Source organism: Cnephaeus nilssonii, assembly GCF_951640355.1.
Source record: "Cnephaeus nilssonii genome assembly, chromosome: 24".
In the NCBI taxonomy this organism is placed as follows: domain Eukaryota; kingdom Metazoa; phylum Chordata; class Mammalia; order Chiroptera; family Vespertilionidae; genus Cnephaeus; species Cnephaeus nilssonii.
Window position 1 is genome coordinate 3,649,197 of NC_137095.1, and position 20,344 is coordinate 3,669,540.

At 42.1% G+C, this 20,344-nt stretch overlaps 1 protein-coding gene across 4 annotated transcripts in view; it reads left to right on the forward strand.

The window, feature by feature from the left end:
* SCAPER (S-phase cyclin A associated protein in the ER) overlaps positions 1 to 20,344 on the forward strand; it is a 187,797-nt gene that overhangs the window by 72,711 nt on the left and 94,742 nt on the right. For all 4 annotated transcript variants that reach the window (XM_079764048.1, XM_079764047.1, XM_079764046.1 and 1 more), the window contains exons 19-22: positions 1,597 to 1,749; positions 2,262 to 2,369; positions 17,048 to 17,184; positions 19,858 to 19,923. In XM_079764048.1, coding sequence (XP_079620174.1) covers positions 1,597 to 1,749; positions 2,262 to 2,369; positions 17,048 to 17,184; positions 19,858 to 19,923 — 464 coding nt within the window. The remainder of the gene's footprint in view (positions 1 to 1,596; positions 1,750 to 2,261; positions 2,370 to 17,047; positions 17,185 to 19,857; positions 19,924 to 20,344) is intronic.

The window sequence follows — 20,344 nt, forward strand, 5'->3', positions numbered from 1 at the left end:
CAATTGAGGAAAAAAAAATAACCACATTTTAACATTTCTTGTTTTTACTGAGCAGTGATTATTATAAACTAGAGGCCTGGTGCACGAAATTGTGCACAGGTGCAGGGCCTATGGGGAGCGGGTGATCTGATCTGGGGCGGGGCTGGCCAGGGGGAGGGGTGTGGGTGGTTGGCAGGTCGGCCCCGCCCTCTGGTTGAACTCCTGGTCGAGGGGACAATTTGTATATTGGCCTTCTATTATATAGGATAGGGTAGTTTCACTTGGTTTTAGTGCTTAGGAATTGCATGTTTGTAGTTTGCAGATACGATAAACTTACATTTTCTAGAAAATCTTCACCACCAGTACTGCAGCTTCTGGCAGTGTGAGTACTTCGCATCTGCCACAACTATTTACATGTTGGCTCCTCACAGAGATCGTAAATTCTGTACGTAGGACACCACACTTGGCTATTTCTGTCGTCCTAGAACTTGGTCATCCATTTACATTTAATGCAGTAAATATTTATTGAGCCTTGTGGTAGGCATGGGAATAGAGATGAGTAAGACAGGACCATAAATTTCAAGAAACTCATACTCTAATGTGAGCTTCAAATGCCGAGCACACAGTTCCCATGTGGACGAAGGTTACACAGAGTGCTGCTGAAGTTCAGAGGGGGGTACTCGGTCCAACACGAAGGGTGAGGGAAGTAATCCTAGAAAGTAATTCCTGAGCTGAACCTTAGAAGGAAGATGGGTTACACGTATGGGAGAATGGGTAGTTAGGTGGGATGCCGTTTGAGCCACATGACACAGTGTGAGGGGCGTCAGAAGCCCGCAGTCGTGTCGTCTGGCTTGTTTGTTTTGTTCGCGGGGACGTCCTTGGGGGTGCGGGGCAGCTAGCAGCACAGCTGGTGTGGACGGAGGGCTGATGTGCTGAAGATGGGCTTGTGCCTTCCCTGTGGTCAGCATTCCCCGCAGTGTGTTCCGGGGAGTGCTTCTCGGGGTGCTGTGCGTAAGGAGCGTGTAAACACTGCTTATTGAGTCATCGCTCACGGACAGGGACATACTGCAGGCTGCATAAAGTCACATGGTAAAAACCTTTTTAGCTTTCACTTCCTGTTTTCCAAATTTATTTGACCATGGAACCTCTTCCCCAAAGCACTTACTAATATCCCGTTAGCTCCATGGAGCACACTGAGAAAATTTAACTGTACATGCAGGAGATATTAAAGGTCTTTTTTTAAAAAATATATATTTTATTGATTTTTTACAGAGAGGAAGAGAGAGGGATAGAGAGTTAGAAACATCGATGAGAGAGAAACATCGATCAGCTGCCTCCTGCACACCCCCTACTGGGGATGTGCCCGCAACCAAGGTACATGCCCTTGACCGGAATCGAACCCGGGACCCTTCAGTCCGCAGGCCGACGCTCTATCCACTGAGCCAAACCGGTTTCGGCGATATTAAAGGTCTTTATGTAAATTCATGTCCTCAGTGCAAGTTAACATTGAATTATGACATTCTGCTATTAACTTAGAAGGTTTAATAGAAATTTTTTTCAGTTATCAGTATAACTTGAGTAACTTTTTACATTCCCGCACTCTGACGTCCTCTGCAGCATGATGAAAGCATTAGAAGGCACATGGAACAGATTGAACAGAGGAAAGAAAAGGCTGCTGAGTTGAGCAGTGGACGACACGCCAATACCGACTATGCGCCCAAACTGACCCCGTACGAGAGAAAGAAGCAGTGTTCTCTGTGCAATGTCCTGGTGGGTTGTCATTATCAATATTGTGAAGATATAACTTCTTACTAGAGTTTAAAGGATGAAAATGTACTCTCCCTGGTTTTTAAAACTCGCACAAAGGCATCTGCTGAATACCATGAATTTCTTTCCTGGTTTTTACACCAAGTGAGTAGCACAAAGTGGGTGAGCACTTGGGAGCAGGAGTGCCGAGTGCCGAGCACGCCGGAGTGGACGTGGACCTGCGTAGGTGCCGGGCACTGTGCTTGGGTGTTGGTACCAAAAGAAGAAAAGGGATGTCTTCGGGGCTGAAACTTGAACTTGGATACCCAGAGGAAGGGATGCCCCGTCGAAGGTGGCTGTGACGGGTGCCTTTTTTGACCAGAGGAGTCCCAGGAGTTCTAAAGAAAACATGTTAAGCTTCGTGTGTAAATGCTCGCGTGATCTCCAGTTGCGTGTAGTCCACTGGGTTGACTGTGTCACATTAGAATTAGACATAAGTCTAGGTTGCTTACATTGCCGTGGTTTTGTGCTTTCAGATCTCGTCAGAGGTGTATCTGTTCAGCCACATCAAAGGAAGGAAGCACCAGCAAGCCGTGCGAGAGAGCAGCAGCATCCAAGGGCGAGAGCTCTCCGACGAGGAAGTGGTGAGCTCCACTTTTCATTTGCCACCTTTACCCAGAGAAGCCATGTTCCGTGTCGTTCTGTGATTATTTAAAGCTATAGGAACACTTAATAGCTACTGTAATAGCATACAACTGTGTTATTGTAGTGTCCATATTAACATAAAAATAAGAATTTAATACTGTTTTTAATATAATTTTAGTATAAAATTGTAGTATTTTTATATTTTAACTAGAGGCCCAATGCACAAAATTTGTGCAAGGGGCTCGGCCTTCGCAGCCCCGACTGCCTCGGCCCACGCAGCCCCGGCTTCGCCTGGAAGGTTGTCCAGACTATCATTCAGCTGTTCGACCGTTCGTTGATTTGCATATTATACTTTTATTATTATAGGTAATATAAGAAATGAATTATTAGTGATGCTCTACATTTCTTGGAAAACAGTTGACAATAAAAATTTCAGCCCTAGTGGGTTTGGCTTAGCCTTAGTGGATAGAGCGTCGGCCTGAGGACTGAAGGGTCTCGGGTTCGATTCCGGTCAAGGGCACATGCCTGGGTTGTGGGCTCGATCCCTAGTGGGGAGCGTGCAGGAGGCAGCCAATCCATGATCCTCTCTCATCATTGATGTTTCTATCTCTCTCTCCCTCTCCCTTCCTCTCTCAAATAAAATTATTTTTTCATATAAAACTATGTGAGATTTATATGATAGTATATATAATAATATCCTAATTAAATGATAGTATACAATTTAGAAAATTTTGGAAATGCATTATTTATATATCTATAATTATTATTTACCTGGAATTTAGATTTATGTAAGCATTTTAATAAATATTTTCTTCCTACTGTTACTGAGACATGGATGGCATTGCTAATCTATGAATTTCTTACTATTTTTTGGTATAACAAATTCCCAAAGATGAAAAATTCATATTTGTCTTGCATCTCTTAACGTTATTGTGGTTCTTTGAGGGTCATAATGGATGTAGATGTACATGTTTGTTTAACCCTTTTTTTGAAGCATAAGCATGTATTAGAGTACTCAGAACTCAAATGTATAGGTTAATGAATGTTTATATTTGTCCCACTCATATCAAGTTTTAGGTAATTTCGTGCACCCCAGAAAGTTTCCTCATGTCCTGTCCTAATCACACCCCCAAAAGGTAACTAACTAGTCTGTGAGTACTAGCACCACCAGTTAGTCTTGCCGGTCCTTGATGTGACAGGTGGTATCATAGAGGATGTACTTTTTGTGTCTGGCTTCTTGCACTCAACCTGAAGTCTTTGAGATGGTCCCTAACGTTTATGTGAAGTTATATACAGTTCACCCTTTTTTCTTAGCTTTCTGTCAATGCCCTCCAGGCAAAGACCATGAGAAACAAAGGTATAGTTGAATAAAATTGGGTTTATTGATTTCTTAAAAAGGGGAAAGTGCCATGGGGTGTTATGGGGCTTCTCAGTAAGGTGCTAGAAAGGACTTACAGGATTGGGGCTTGTGCCGGTGATTTGGGGCAGAAGGGGATGGTTCAGGGACTCAGGGCTCGCCCTGAATGGGATGAGGCCAGGAGGCAGGGAATTCTGTGATTGGTCCTTAGTGAACAGGGAGAAAGAATGGAGCTGCTGTTTTCTCTTGAGTATCTGGGGATGACCAGTTTTGGAGGGAAAACTGCAGTTGTTTGGGCTCACTTCTGTCTGATTTTTGCCCCTCAAGCTCCAACCACTTGGACTCCGCCCAGCCATGTTGTCTCCTCAGCTCAGTAAGATGCTGCTGCAGGCTGCACCGGTGTCCCAGGCTAGACGCTGGCACGAGCCCTCAGGAAAGGTGGAGAACGCATGTGGTGCTCACCCATGTGCTGCCTCCCTCGTTTAGGCGTCAGATCTCTCAGGCCTTGCTGTGTTGGCTGTCTTTTAATGCCCTCAAGTAGATGTTTTGTATATTTTGTGCGGCTTTTGGAGTTGAAAGATGAATCTAGTATAAGCAAGTCCTGTATGAGCTCCATTCACCGTACGTGCCCTGAAAGGTGTGCCATTTTTACCTTCATGCCGTATCTTACTGTACCTTTCTGTGTTTAGACACACAGACGCTTGCCATTGTGCTGCAGTTGCCTCACGTGTTCAGTGCAGTCACGTGTGCACAGCCTGCAGCCTCGGAGCAGGAGGCTGTCGGACACAGCCGGTGGCGTGGCAGGCTGCATCCCTAGGTGTGGGTGAGCCACTCTGCGTTTCCCACAGCAGTGAGGTCGGCTCCCTGCATTTCTCAGAACATGGCACCGTCATGAAGCCATTCTTTGACTGTAGTTATTGTTAGTTATAGCCCCTTCTTCACGAGCACAAGTGTGCAATATAGCACGTGAGTTATCTGATGTAGAAAGGCAGTTTTATATTCCTCACATGGAAGTTCCATTTTTAATCAGTGAAGGTATCTATAGTAAACATACTTGTTCTACTTAAAGTTATTACTTGTCATCTGTGATGTCTTTATATTATGGACATCTGGTCTGTGACCCTGCTTTGACATACAAGATTTTATTTATACCACCTCTGACCTAATAAAATTGTACCTTTGACCTTATGCATTTGACATATCAGATAACTTACTCTTGATCTTTGACACATTTTGTTTTAAGCCTGTTAAACGTAATGGGCAGCTGCCCAGCCGGGAAGGGTTAGTGTTTTGTGTTTTTGTTTTCATTTGATCAGGAAATGTTTTGTTTCTTGAGCCTTCACAAAAAAAGGTTTGATGTTTTCCTCTTTCATCATCTTAGAATCCAAATGATAGAAGTCTGTGATTCTTAAAGGTCAAAACAAATGGCTGCTAGTTTAAATACATTCCTATATTTACTCTTTTTTTGTGCAATGCTAGAGAAATGATGAAATTTATTTTAATTAAAACTCAGATTTCTTTGTAGTTTGGATTTAGTTCATCTAAAGAAGCTGATAATGCTTTTCGTGGAAGTTGTGTGAAGTACATTTAATTCTATATAGAGAATAAAGTAAAGAAGTTTTTGAGTGCTTTTTAAATTTGAATTTATGTATTTCTGTTTGTTGAGACTCCTTAGCTTTAAAAGCATGTAACTTATACAAGTTCTGTTTGTTAGCCTGTGAACATAAATATAGAGAAAATAATAATTTATTTTATTTTATTCATGGAAAGGAGTTTCCTGAAGGATCTTAAATTATAACTTATTGGATGTTTACAACTAAGGGTGGTTTTACAAATCCCAAATTAGTATACAACTTTGAAAAATTATGCTAATTAGGTGATTGAAGAAAAAAAGTAATTCTAAATTCGTAAAACCACAAAGACATCCCGGTATTCAGTGAAATAGTAAGTTGATCTCTTTGGCCAAAGTGTGTCCAGCATTGAAGTGGAAGAGGTAATAGATGGCTCCAGAGTTGATGGCAGTCTGGGATGTAATAGATAATTCCTAAGAGATGCTTTCTTTTTTTAAAAAAATACATATTTTATTGATTTATTTTTTAGAATATTTTTCTTGATTTCAGAGAGGAGGGGAGAGGGAGAAAGAGAGAGAATGATAGGTCAGCTTGCCTCCTGCACGCCCCCTTCCGGGAATGGAGCCCGCAATCTTTCCGTGTGCTAGATGATGCCCAGCCGAACCACGTGGCCAGGGCTACCGTGCTTTTCTTACTTTCTTTCTTTCATCTCCAAATTTCTTGGGCTGAAAAGAGATAAAATTTACTTTAACCTCCTCTTCCTCTTTATTCTGACCAAGTAACTGCCATAAGGTTGGAAAAGGGAACTTTCCTTATACCCTGGAGTAAATGCTGTAATTAGAACCTTCCAGACCTGATTACTTACATGCTAGAGGACAGGATAATGGTAGTTCAGTTGGTTGGAGTGTCTTCCCAATGCGCCAGGGCTGTGGGTCCGATCTCTGGTCAGGGCACACACAAGAAGCAATCGATGAATGCATCAGTGGGTGGAACAATGGATAGATATCTCTCCATCTCTCTCAAAAGCAATACGTAAAATTTTTTTTAAATCTCAGAATATTAATATACCTGTTGTCTTGCTGCATATATCTATTTTGCATATCTAAAGTTGATTGACTGTTATAGATAGCATTTTCTTGTATTTATCAGAACAATTCTAATCACTTGTCTGTCTACCTGAGCTGAGTTGGGCAAAATGCTAATAAGAAAGGTAAGATAGCCCTAGCTGGTTTGGCTCTGTGGATAGAGCGTCAGCCTGCAGACTGAAGGGTCCCAGGTTCAATTCTGGTCAAGGGCACGTGCTTAGGTTGCGGGCTTGATCCCCAGTAGGTGACGTGCAGGAGGCAGCCAATCAATGATTCCCTCTCATCATGGATGTTTCTTTCTCTCTTTCCCTTTCCCTTCCTCTCTGAAATCAATAAAGATATATTTTTTTTAAAAAGAAAGGTAAGATAGATCATTTGCAATTTTAATTAATTTACAAGGGTTTAATAATGGCTTTTCTCAAGGTAAGTAAGTTTCCTTCGATCCCTAGTTTTGTAAGATCTTAAAAATAATAAACAGGTATTGGATTTTTTCTGTATCTTATGAAAAGGTTGATTTATCCCTTAATTTTTTAATGTGATGCATTACATTCATGGCTTTTCTGATAAACTTATTTTGGTCATGATTTTAAAACACAGTTGCATTTGTTATGCAAATATTTAGGATTTTCCTAATTTTTCTTTCTTAATATTATATTTATTTCATAATATAAACTGACTAGTTTTTCCTATTTTTTAAAAAATTTCTGGGTAGCATAAAATAGAAATGATCTCTCTGAAGGGTTTGTTTAATCTGTCTATAAAATTGTAATTTCCTGGTATGTGCTTTTTGGGGAAATTGTCTTTCTGACTTTTATTTGTAGTAAAATGCATATAACTTGAAATTTCTCATTTAAACCATTTTAAAGTGTACCGTTCAGTGGCATTAAGTAAATTCACCTGGTGATGCTGCCATCATCCATATCCATCCACAGAAATGTTTTCCTCACAAAACGGGACCTCAATACCCTTTGAAGAATAATTCCCATTGTCCCTCCCCCCAGAGCCTGGCCGTCACTACTCGACTTCCTGTCTCTGGATTTGACTACTCGGAACACCTCAATAAGTCGAATCATTCATTATTTCTTGCTTTGTGAATGGCTTATCTCACTCGTCATAATGTTCAACCATGTTGGAGCACATGTTAGATGTTTTTAAAGGACTGAGTAATATTTCAGTGCCTGAATATTCCAATACCATATTTTGTTTATCCATTCATTTGTTGAACACTTGGGTTGCTTCCACTTTTTGGCTATTGCTATTGCAAATAATGCTGCTGTGGACATGAATGTTCAAATATCTGTTTGCATGCTTATTTTCAAATATTGGGGCATATACTCAGGAGTAAATTTCTGGATCATATGGTCATTCTGTTTTTAATTTATGAGGAGCATTACATTGTTTCCCACAGCAGCTGCACCATCGTACTTTGCATAGCCGTGCACAAGGGTCCACGTTTCCTCACTTCTTGCCAACAGTGTTATTTTATGTTTGTTTGATAGTAGCCATCCTTCTGGGTCGGTCACATTTTAAATTAGTAATTAATCTCTTTGAATGTATTTCAATTTTCTGATTTATTACATCTGTTTTGGTAAATTTTCTAGAAAATAATCTTTTCTTATGTTTCCTTTATTTTATTTTATTTTTTTATATATTTTATTGATTTTTTACAGAGAGGAAGGGAGAGGGATAGAGAGTTAGAAACATCCATCAGCTGCCTCCTGTATGCCCCCTACTGGGGATGTGCCTGCAACCAAGGTACATGCCCTGACCGGAATCGAACCTGGGACCTTTCAGTCCGCAAGCCGATGCTCTATCCACTGAGCCAAACCGGTTTCGGCTCTTCTTATGTTTTCAAAAGTCTTACCAAAAATATTTTTCATAGTATTCTTTGTGATTTCTAATGACCTCTCTGTTTTTTTATTTTTAAACATTTTTTTTAAAATTGGTGCCTTTATTTTTTTGTGATCATTCTTGCAAGATGTTTGTTAGTATTTCAAAAGATTTTGAGTTTTGGTTTTGTCAATCCTGTCTATTGCTTTTTCAATTTCTATTTCATTGATGTTATTTCTTGGTTTTAATATTTCCTTTTTACTTATTTCTTCGAGATTATTTTGCCATTCTTTTAGGCGAATGCTTGCCTCATTAATTTTCAGCCTTTTTTCTAATGTTAAGTGCATAAAGATATTCATTTCTAAGGTCTTCTTTCATGCAAAGTATTTTCATTATTATTCATTATGTATTTTTTATTTCCCTTATAATTTTTTTCTTTGACCCATTAGTTGTTTTTAGAAGGTTGATTTGAACTTTCCAAACATAGAAGTTTTATCTGCTGATTTCTAACTTAATTGCAATAAGACCAAGAGAATATAGTCTGAAATTCTTTGAAATCTGTCTTAGTATAGCACATGATCAGTTTTTTAAATGTTCTATCTGCTTGAAGAGAACGTATATTTTCCAGTTATCATAGCAGGCACATTAATTATGATTATAATATTCTGTATCCATAGTGATTTTTGTCTGTTTATTCTTACAGTTACTGATGGATGGTATTAAAATATCCCATTTGTTTTTTCTTGTTTTGTCCATTCCTGTTTATTTATTTTGAGGTTATGTTATTAAGAGCATACAAGTTTAAAACTGTGCTGCCCTAGCCAGTCTGGGTGAGTGGTTAGAGCCTCAGCCGTGGACTGAAGAGTCACTGATCCGATTCTGGTCAAGGGCATGTATCTTGGTCAGGCTCGATTCCCAGTTGGGGCACGTGCAGGGGACAACCAGTTGATGTGTCTCTCTCACTGTCTCTCTCTTCCCTTCCACTCTTTAAAAATCAGTGGAAAAAGTACTCCTAGGTGAGAATTAACAAAAAATATATAAAATAAAATTCTGTATCTTCTGCCCTGGCTAGTGTTGCTGAGTAGTTAGAGCGCTAGCCCGGTCACCAGAGGGTCTCAGATTCGATGCCCCATCAAGGGCACAGGTTCAATCCCTGGCCCGGATCAGGTCATGTGCAGAAGGCAACTGATGGATGTGTCTCTCTCACATCAGTGTCTCTTTCGTCTCCCTTCCTCCCTTCCTCCCTCCCTCGTGCGCTCTCTCGCTCTCTCTCACCTCCTCCCTCCCTCTCTTCTACTCCCTCTAAAAATCAATGGGGAAAAAATATCATCTTGTGAGTATTAACCAAAAAAGAAAGATAAAATTGTGTGTCTTCCTAGTGAATTCAGCCTTTTGCTATGTGGAATGACTCTTCTTTAGCATGAGTAATGTTATAAATCAATAGTTTTCCTTTTTTCTGCTGTTGCTTTTTGTTTTTAACATAAAATTCATAATAGATTCACCCAAACAAATTGGGGTATTTTTTCTGACTGAAACATTTTCTTACATGAAGTCTGTTTGGTTTGACAGCAGTATAGATACAAGTATCCCGCTTTTTACAAGTTCCCCTGTGCCACCTTGCTTTTACAAAAGGCCTACATTTTACGTATTTTGTTCCTACTTTTAAGTATTTTGGTGAAATTCATTATAAATACCTAAGAGCACTAGGTGTATGTACTAGTATATAGTTAGTAGAAAAAATAGTAATACAATGATTTATGTCCCCATCGCTCAGGCTAGAGAATCGCCTGTAGGAAATTCTGGAGTGTCTTTGTTTGTATGTACTTTTGTTGTAAAAGATACTTTCACTGGGTATAAATGTGTAGCTTGACAATTAATATCTTCAATTATCTTCAAGAATTGAGCAGGTATTTTCTGTTGTGTTTTTGCTTCCATCTATGATAGGGTGAGTTTGTTCCTCTTTATTCTTTCTCAGAGTTGCCTGCCTATTCCTCTGCTTCTCACTTGGTACATGACCTTTGTAATTAACTTATGAAGCTAAGAAAATTCTGTCTGAATTTTGATTGGGATCGCATTGAAATTTTAAATTAAATTTAATTAGATTGAATTAATAAGAGTAAATATATTTTAAGTATTAATTCTTTCCATACAGCAACATGTTGGTCTACTCAAGTCTTGGATGGATTTGTATGTGTGTGTTTATCATTTAGTAAAGTGTATAGTTTTCTTCATTTAATTGTTAAATATTTTTTACAGACTTGCTCTTACTTTAAATAATGGGTTTTAAAGGTATTCTGAGTTTCTATTTCCTTTCAAACAAAGAGATATTTCTAAGGCTATGGATTAGAAGGGTAGCGATGCCTTTTGTTTTGATTTATGTGTTGAGTGAACATGTTTAAAGTGACTCATGGATTTGACTGAGGTCCTGCACAGGGGCCAGCCTGGTCTTCAGTGCATCGCTCAGTTTTGAAATACGTGCTGCCCAAATGAGCACTGTTCTTTGTTTTTAATTTCAACGTTTATTGCATTATGGTCAGAGACTGTGGCTAGATAGGTTGTACTTTGGGGAGTTTATTGATTTTCTTTATAGCTTAATGCATCATAAAATTTTAAGGATAATATGTTTTCTCTCTGGGTATGTTTCATATAGTAGATCAGTTTTGTTTATTGTTACACAAATGTTATTACTCTTTTAATGCTTTTTTGTGCTCATTAATATCCTTTTCTCAAAAATGGAAAGACTGCCGAAACCGGTTTGGCCCGGTGGATAGAGCGTCGACCTGCGGACTGAAGGGTCCCGGGTTCGATTCCAGTCAAGGGCACGTACATGGGTTGCGGGCACGTCCCCAGTGGGAGGCGTGCAGGAGGCAGCTGATCGATGTTTCTCTCTCATCGATGTTTCTAACTCTCTATCTCTCTCCCTTCCCCTCTGTAAAAAATCAATAAAATATTTTTTTAAAAAAATGGAAAGACTGCTAACATACCATTATTATTATTTGCATGTATACATTTCTTGGTTATATATATTACATAGTTTTATCATCATGATCATAACTATTTACATATTTTACCCTACTAATGAATTTTATCTTCTAAGAATATGAAACATCTCTCTTTTCTCTCTAATGTCTCTCTCTGTGAACATTACTTTTGTATGGTACCAACGTCGCAAACTTCATTTAGGTTAGTGATGCCTGATATGTCCTCTTCCTTCTCTCCCTTTCTGTGCTGTCCCTTTCATAGTTTTATTTTTGCATCTAGGTTTGTCCCTAAAAATATACTTTTATTTTAGTTCTTTTCTCTTCTATAAAAAGGTACACTGCTGTATGTAATCAGTTAATCAGCTTGTCCTCTGAGCTTTGCTTTGAGTTATCTGTTAGACCTCAGATTAGATCAGAAAGGAACATCAGAATCTGCAGACGTCTTTCCCTCCTTTATCATCTTCACCCATCGGAAAGCTGATGGAGTGTTTGTAATTGTCACTGAGCGACAGGGGGACAGATGGTGGGCCCTCGTCCTTATCAGAAGATGGCCTCTTCTCTCATGGCGTCTGTTTCACCGTATTTCATTAGCGTCACTTTCTCATCTGTCATTCCCAGCAATACAACCCGTAGATTATAATATATAAAAACGTAAGTGTATCTCCTACACCTATAAAAGAGAACTTCGCACAGTTGAATCCTCTGTATAATTAAAATAGCCGGTAAAGTTTGGAAAGTTGTTGTTACATGTGTTTAATTTTTCAAAATGATGCTGTCACACCAAGGGCCGGTTTTGATAAAAGGCATTATGTTTCAGATTGTCTCAAATTTACTGTTGGATGAAATTTTAAATTTTATTTAAAAATAATGGAACTCTCAAACTTTCTGTTTTATTTTTTAAGCACTTCAGCACCTGCTTGGGCATTCTGCATTCACCCAGGTGCCTGAAAAACACAAATAATAAGACTGTCACATGAGCTACCTCTTCAGTTGTGCTATCGCTGAACACTCTGGTTTAAATATAAATGGACTAAGCTTTATATATGGTGGTTTAATTCTTGAGTAGTGTTCGGATAATGTATGTAGATACGTTTTTGATATGGCTAATGCCGTCCAGCATATCAGTAATTGCAAACCAGTTTTCCTGTTGGAATAGTTTTATGAAGGGTTGATATCAACCAAAATAATCGTTTACCACACTTTCTTTTGGCCTTCTTCTGAGTAAACTGTGCCATCCGGAGAATCGTCCCTCTTTAACTTACGCAGTTATCACAAGCCCCTGGCACATAGTAAGTTGAGAAAGAATGATGATGAGAGAAAAATGAGTTTTCCAAACAGAGTGTTAAAACCCTGCGATGTTTCCTCGTCGGGTTAGTGACTTGGCATCCACCCTGCTCCTGAGAGGAAACTTTTGCCTCCAGAGAAATAAGCCTCTGGAGCATAACATTGTATTTCTATTAAAAAACACACATAACACCTTTTAATTTTCAAGTAAAAATATATTTGTTATTATTGTAATGAAGCTTTGGTCCTTCTTTCAAAGGAGATCTTTAGACCCTTTTGATCTAGGAAGAGTAACATCCTTAACAATTCTCAGTCCGCATTATAGTATTTCGAAATAATGGGAAGCAGATTATTTCCTTCGATGTATCGATGTGCCACATTTTATGAAATGTGTTTATTCTGAGGTAACACTTGAGAGAGCTCTAAAATGGAAGTAATCTTGTATTGTGTCATTCATGTTTCCTTATATATCCTATTTTTAGAACTTTTACATTCCTTCCCAAAGATCATGAACTTGTCTGTAGCTTAATTTTTTCATGTCTCTTTTACAAAATCAGGAATTATGAGAACCTTTAGGAGGAGTTAGATAGAATATCGGATCATAAACCTCAGTATTTAATATAGTAAATTATGTTAGAAAGGCCAGAGCTTTGGTCTGCTATGCCATAAAAGGTAATTAAAAGAATAAGAGGGGTATAAACTCTGATGAGATCATGTCTGTATAGTATTAGTTTCCTTACATACATTTATTAGTATTTCATATTGTAGCAATGATGCTTAAATGAGAAGTCACAATTGTGACTTAAAAACCGGACTTAACATTTTTTTAGTGTGCGTGTGTGGAATACCCATCCTTAATTACCTCTGGTGTTTTCACATTGATTCTTAGAATATTATGAAGGGGGCACTTTAGAATTCATTGTTCATTTTACTAGTGAGGGAACTGAGGCCCAGAGAAGTCCCTCTGTCATGAGTTGCAGAATTTATCCTGGTTAGGCCCTTGGGCTTACTTTTCAGTGTTATTTCTAACTAGAGGCCCGATGCACGAAATTCATGCAAGAGTAGGCCTTCCCCGGCTGCCGGCACTGGCTTCCTTCCGGCACCCGGGACCCGGGCTTCCCTCCGGCACTCATGACCTGGGCTTCTCTCTGGCCACCGGCAGGCACCCGGGACCTGGGCTTCCCTCACAGCCCCGCTTTGTCCAGAAGGTTGTCCGGAAGGACGTCCGGTCTAATTAGCACATTATGCTTTTATTATTATAGGTTATTATAGTGTGTCAATCTGCGCTCTGTGCCTACTAGGAAACTGTCCGCTCTGAATGCTTATGTGGCATGACAGTGTCCATTGGAATGGCCAAATGAGATACATATCTATATAATAAAAGCCTAAGGACCCTTACGGCGGAACGACCAGAACAACTGGTCCCTATGATGCGCACTGACCTCCAGGGGGCAGACACTCAGTGCAGGAGCTGCCCCCTGGTGGTCACTGCGCTCCCACAGGGGGAGCACCGCTCAGCCAGAAGCCGGGCTCACGGCTGGTGAGCACAGCAGCAGTGGCCGGAGCCTCTCCTGCCTCTGCGGCAGCGCTAAGGAGTAGCAAGCCCAGCGGTAAGGAGCGAGCAGGCAGATGGTTAGGAGCGAGGGGTCCCGGATTGCGAGAGGGCGCAGGCTGGGCCGAGGGACCCCCCCACATGCACACAAATTTCGTGCATTGAGTCTCTAGTATATACATGTGTGTGTGTGTGTGTGTGTGTGTGTGTGTGTGTAGTAGTGGGGTTACATTGCTTAAAAAAATTATATAGGTTTAAACAGTTCTGTAGTATATCACCTGTACATTGTGTTGTGTGTTTGCCACCTCAAGTCATGTCACTTTGCATTACCATTTACTTCCCCTTTATTAAGAGCCTTCCAACTTGTTGGTAGGAGAGCAAGACTCTGTGAGGGCAGGAGTGTGTGTTTTCAAATGGATTAGGAAAGAAGGAGATCAGGGGCCTTTTGGATGATTTTTGGTCCTAATTAATTCATATTTGGAAAAAAATTAAGAGTATATTTTGCTTTTTCTTGTGCTCGTGGCATATTAATTAGAATTTTGAGTAAATACAAAAAGATGAGTATATTTTTACACAGTTATACCCATTCTTCCACAGCACAATAAGCCTAGAGCTGTGCCCTTAGACAAACTGACCTCCTTTTCTTTAAAGAGCTTGCTTTTCCTTGCATTTTATTATTAATTTTGCAACAAAAATATTAATATACTAGAGGCCTGGTGCACGAATTAGTGCACGGGTGGGGTCCCTCGGGGTGGCCTGCAGGGATCAGGCCCCAGCTCGCACCTCCAGCCTCACAGCCCCACAGCCCACCTGGCACCCCGCTGTGGCCTGGCGCCATCCCCTCACCTGCTCCACCATCCGCCTGTGGGACGATTGATTGGGGCCAGGCCGCCTGCCCAGCTCCCTCAGTACCTGGGAGCCGGGCCGTGGCCCTGCCCCCCACCCCCTGCCGCCGCCGCTGGTCACTGTATGTGGGGCAATCGGCGGGGCGATTGGGCCCCCACCTGCACCCACCTTGGCCTGGCGCCGCCCGCTCACCTGCTCCACCATTCCGCCACGGTCCCGCTGTTGTCAGGGCCCACCGGGGCTGACAGTGCCTTCACTGCCGCCCGCTGCCAGCGCCGTGTCGCCGACGCCCGCCATGTTCCGCGCCATCCCCTGGTGGTCAGCACATGTCATAGCGAGTGGTCGATCTCCTGGTCAAACAACCACCTGAGGGGACAATTTGCATATTAGGCTCTTATTATATAGGATATTAATTATAGAATGTTTTAGAAAGAATAACGCCTACTGTTAACATTTTGATAATATAAATCTTATTTATATCTATATAAACTGTATTACATAGATATGAGTCCTGAATTTTTATGGATTGTTATACGATGAATGTTTTTAGTGTTACTGTTGTTTAAAAGCCATGAAATCTGATTGTCAGTCTCATATTGATGCATGGGCCGTAATTTATGTAATCAAATCCCTACTACTAATATTTTGTCATAAATCTCACTACAATGAATATATTTATAGAGAGATATTTTAGTATTTCTCTGTTTCCTTACAATAACTACCAAAGTGAAATTATTTGCAGTCCTGAGCATTTTATTAAATATTGAGCAGGCGGGCTCTGAGCCCATTAGCTGTTCACAGAGAACAGAGGGCCTGGGGAGGCCAGCGCTGTGGAGAACTTGCAGCAGCACCGTGTCATGTGAGACGGGGTGGGGTTGCTGTGCGTTTTCTCATCCTAGCCAGTTCCTCGGGGCTTTAAGAAAGGATGTCATCAAGGGTTGGAGCCCAAAGGTTAGGCGCCATGGTTCAGGGCAGGGCTCAACTCATATCGAGAACAATCTAGAACAATGGAATCTAGAACAGTGATTAGGGAGGAAAAATAATCAGGCAACCAAATTGTACGGACTATACTCCTGCTAAGGATAGTCTGAGGGGAGGGAGGCTGCTGGCCTGGGCACGCAGGTGTGCACGCATCGCTCAGGCGTACTGATGCCAGGCCTTGGGCAGCAGGATCGGTGTCAGGACGGATTCTGCTGGTGTCCTTCCTGTCCGCACAGACTTGGGTGCGGAGTGGAGTGAGAAACGTTAGGACCCTCATCTCCGCTGCCTCGGTAAAGCACAGCCTGACCGCTTTTGGCCAGCACTGTTCCCGGGCCCGGATAATGGCCCCTCACCCTGTGCCCGTCGCATAGCCTCAGGCGTACAAGACTAGTAAGGAAGGCGACTGGGCCAATGAGGTACATCGTGCTCCTCTCTGTGAAGCACCTCCTCAGCCTACATCCGCTTTTCCGCAGGAGATCGTCCCCTCTTCTTACAGCAGGCTCACACTGCAGTGCACACTCAGCACGTGACTGGTGCGCGCACGTGCCGATTTCATTTCAGGTTCAGCTCGTAGATGCTTGAGAGAGATAAGTATTGTTATTTCACTCACTTGGGCAAGCCAAACAGGATTTTAAGGTTCAGGTGTGCAAGTTACTTTTTCATACAAGATAAATGTTTTCTAAACTGGTTGTTGTGGGAAGTTTAAGACATACCCCCTAGGAGACAGAATAGTGTGACGAGCCTCCGTGTACTTATCATCACTGAGCCCTAACAGTGGTGATCTGTGCTAAGTCCTGCCTCATCGACAGGACAGACATCTCACCCACTCCCCAAGTAATATTTTGAAGTCTATTGTAGATACCATTTCATGATAGCTATTTTTATTTATTTTTATTTTTTTAATGTGTTTTTATTGATTTTGGAGAGGGAGAGAGAGACAGAAACATCAGTGATGAGATGGAACCATTGATCGGCTGCCTCTTACACCTCCCCCACTGGGGATTGAGCCCGCAACCCGGGCATGTGCCCTGACTGGGAATCGAACTGTGACCTCCTGGTTCATAGGTCGACGCTCAGCCACTGAGCCACGCCTGCTGGGCCACGTAATCTTTTATACTTACTCTAAGCCTGTAGCAATGCTGTGTTATTTTTTATTCGTCATCATATTTATTATTTGATTTATTTTGCAGGAGCATCTTTCCTTAAAGAAGTACATTATTGACATTGTGGTCGAAAGTACACCTCCACCAGAGCCTTTGAAAGATGGAGAAGAGCGGCAAAAAAACAAAAAAAAAGCTAAAAAGATAAAAGCCCGCATGAACTCCAGGTATTATAACTATCCTTAAAGACAAAAGAAAAACTGTTAGTGATATATTCTTTTTAATGTAAATCCAAGGAAGACCCTCTAACCCCCACAAAAAGTTTAAAGTTGTTTACTTCAAGAAAGCCCTGAAAATAACACTGATGAGCCTAATTTATAGCCACTTTCTTTGATTGAGAAAGAAAACTCCCTATCGATCTAAAGCCCTTGCCTTCACCTGCTAAGAGCTCTTCTTATAATTTGATGCACAGGCCCTGCCAAACTTGTGCCTCCTCCCGCATGCAGGGGTATGTCTGGTGTGTGTAAACCAGGCCGATTTTTCTTTCCAGCTATTGATTTTTAAATGAAGTATTAAAGAAAATCAATAGCAATCAACAAATAGAAGCCTGCTGGCTGTAGTGTTAAATCCCATGACTAGGCTTAATCAATTTGGTTGCCTGTCACAACAAGAAAAAGTTCAAGAAATATCTGGAAATGGAAAGTGAGTTGTCAGACCTGCAGTTTATCATCAGCCCCGAAGTGACATCTGGGGCCCAGGTAGTGGGTGGCACAGCGTGACCTCGCAGGCTCGGCCACCCCCGATGACGGATGAGTCTTGTTCGAGGACACAGTGCCGTGCCTCCTGAGCAGATAATTTGAGAGAAGGTAGTCTGAATGTGTTGTCATACCTCTGTTCCCAAATATCTCGAAAGATGGAGAAGCTTGACCCGTGGGACAGGGAGACGTGGGTCTAGAATAATGGTGAGTGGCGGTCATCTCTGTAGTTTCCAGCTTCAGGTTGTACTCAGCGAAAGGCTCCATTCCTTTTACAGAATCACGAAAGCCTCAGAGTGGTCGATGAAGCAAAGGGCAGGCGAGGTTTTTGATTGTGTTCGTTGAGGTCCCTCTCAGTTTCTAAAAGTGGTTCCGCAGTGAACTCCAGGGGATGCTGGTCCTCCGTTTCTGGTTTATGCCAAGAGCCTGCACCTCCTGCGCCTGGGAAGCGCGGGGCCCTCTGGACTTCCTTCTCCTCGGTGTGCACGTTCGCGCCCCCCAGCCCCGTGGCTGTCAGTAGCCTCTGCTGACCCCCTTTGTGTCTCCAGTGTTAGTCCAAGTGCAAGGCCTGCTCTTTCCTCCCAGCACAGCCCTCCTCCTCCCACTAACCTCACATCGAATCCAGCTGCAAATCACGTTAGCTTTGCTGTAAAAGAGACTCAGAGTCTCAGTGTCGAACGTCCCTGCCAGCCCTGCACCAGGCCCCCTCTCGCAGGAGTGTGGCAGGAGGCTCTGCCTCTCTCCCCGTCTCCGCCCTTGCCCCTCGGTCTGTGTGAACACTCCAGCCAGAGCGGCTGGAAGATGTGGGTCAGATCCTGTCGTCTTCCTTGCTCCGAGCCTCAGGTGCCCCCTTCCCACAGGTGTCCACGCTAGCTCTTCCCTCCTTCACTGCTGCCCTTCGAGCCCCAGAGAGGGTAGGCTTTGATGCCAGACATGTTCCAGAGCCGCAGGCTCTTCTGTGCTGGATGGGGTGATGCCATGTCCAGTTTCCAGACTGGGGAACGGTTCTTGCTCCGCTCCCGCTTGGTGCTTGGCACCGGTTCACCCTGCCTCAGTGCGTCCCACCTTTCACCCGAGGTCTCATTCCTTGCAGCTACCAAGTGGTGATTTTCCCATTTTGATAGGTCTGATAGCATGGAGCATCTGCAGGTTTAAATTTACATAGTTTAATATTGAATTCCGATTTAGTTATATCGTTCCCAGGTAAAACCTGTGCTAGTTTGCTTTTTCCTTCTAAGGCCTGTTGTGATTTGTGTCTTTCACATTTTTATGAAGCAGAGTTTAGTTTCCCGCCTGCCATTGCTGTAGGGTTGGTATATATTGGGACTATTTCCTTCATAGGTTGTTACACTAATTCTTTGATGGGAGGACCCTTTGGGTGAGCAGTTAAAATTTAAAGTAGCTTGGTCCTTCCCAAAGAGAAATCGACAGATGAAACAATATTAATCGGTTGCTGCAGTGACACCTGGGTGAGACCGTGGCTGTTGGCAAACACTTGGCATTCAGTCCGTATAAAAAGCACAAGCAGAACAAAGCCGATCCTTGAGTGTCTGGTCAAATCATTTCTAAAGTTAAATCATCCTCTTTACCTATCCTATCTAATAAAAGCAAAATATGCAAATTGACCACACCTCCACTACACCCACAAGCCACACCCACCAGCCAATCAGGAGCAAGTATGCAAATTAACCCAACAGTTAAGTGGGTAATTTAACATCCCTCAAGGGGTCGCAGATTGGAGATGGTGCAGGTTGGGCTGAGGGACACACACCCCCATGCACGAATATCGTGCACCGGGCCTCTAGTATTTAATATTGCATATGATATGCCTTTGACTTCATAGAAACTCAGCCACCTCAACTACTTATAGAAACTTAATATGGTTGATAATCATGATTTTAGCATCTTTAAATTCAGTAGTGTTTTTATGAATCTGCTTTCTATCCATAAAGAAATACATATTTTTAAGTCTTTTTTGACAGCATTTATAGTATTTGAAAGAAGCAGTTTCAGAAATCAAAGTGTTAAAATTAATGTAGTAATGTCCCTAGTTTTGGAAGAGGAAAAACACAGCCAAGGTTTTTGTTTGTTATAAAAAAATTAGCAGCAAAATAACTAACAGTGATCACGCTTTTGTCTTTTCAGGGCCAAGGAATATGAACGTTTAATGGAAACAAAAAAATCTGGCTCTGACTCACCTTATAAAGCAAAGTGAGTATTTTATCCTACATTTTATTCTCCATTTCTTTAGTCTCTGCCTGCAGCAGAGTTTATCTGAGCCATCATCGCGTGCCTGTGATCACAGGCTGTGAGTCTGATGCCTAGAAAGGTATTCTCCTAGCACCGTGGTGTCCAGCTGGGGCCCGTTTCCCAGGGCCTTTGTCTCCGTCTGGCACATGTGGTAACTTCCTGGTTATCACAGCCCGGGCGCTGCTCACAGTCCTCAGTGCACAGGGCAGGCCCTCAGCCAAGCATCTCCTCGTCCTAACCGGCACTTGTTCTGACAGAGCCGGTTCTCTGCCGTGGGGGGTCTCTCTCAGGAGTCTTGTGACGGTCACTTTGGACAGATGCGGACGTAGACTCCCTCGCGGTGTGAGTGTAACGACACAGCAGCTGTTCTCTGACCTGCTGC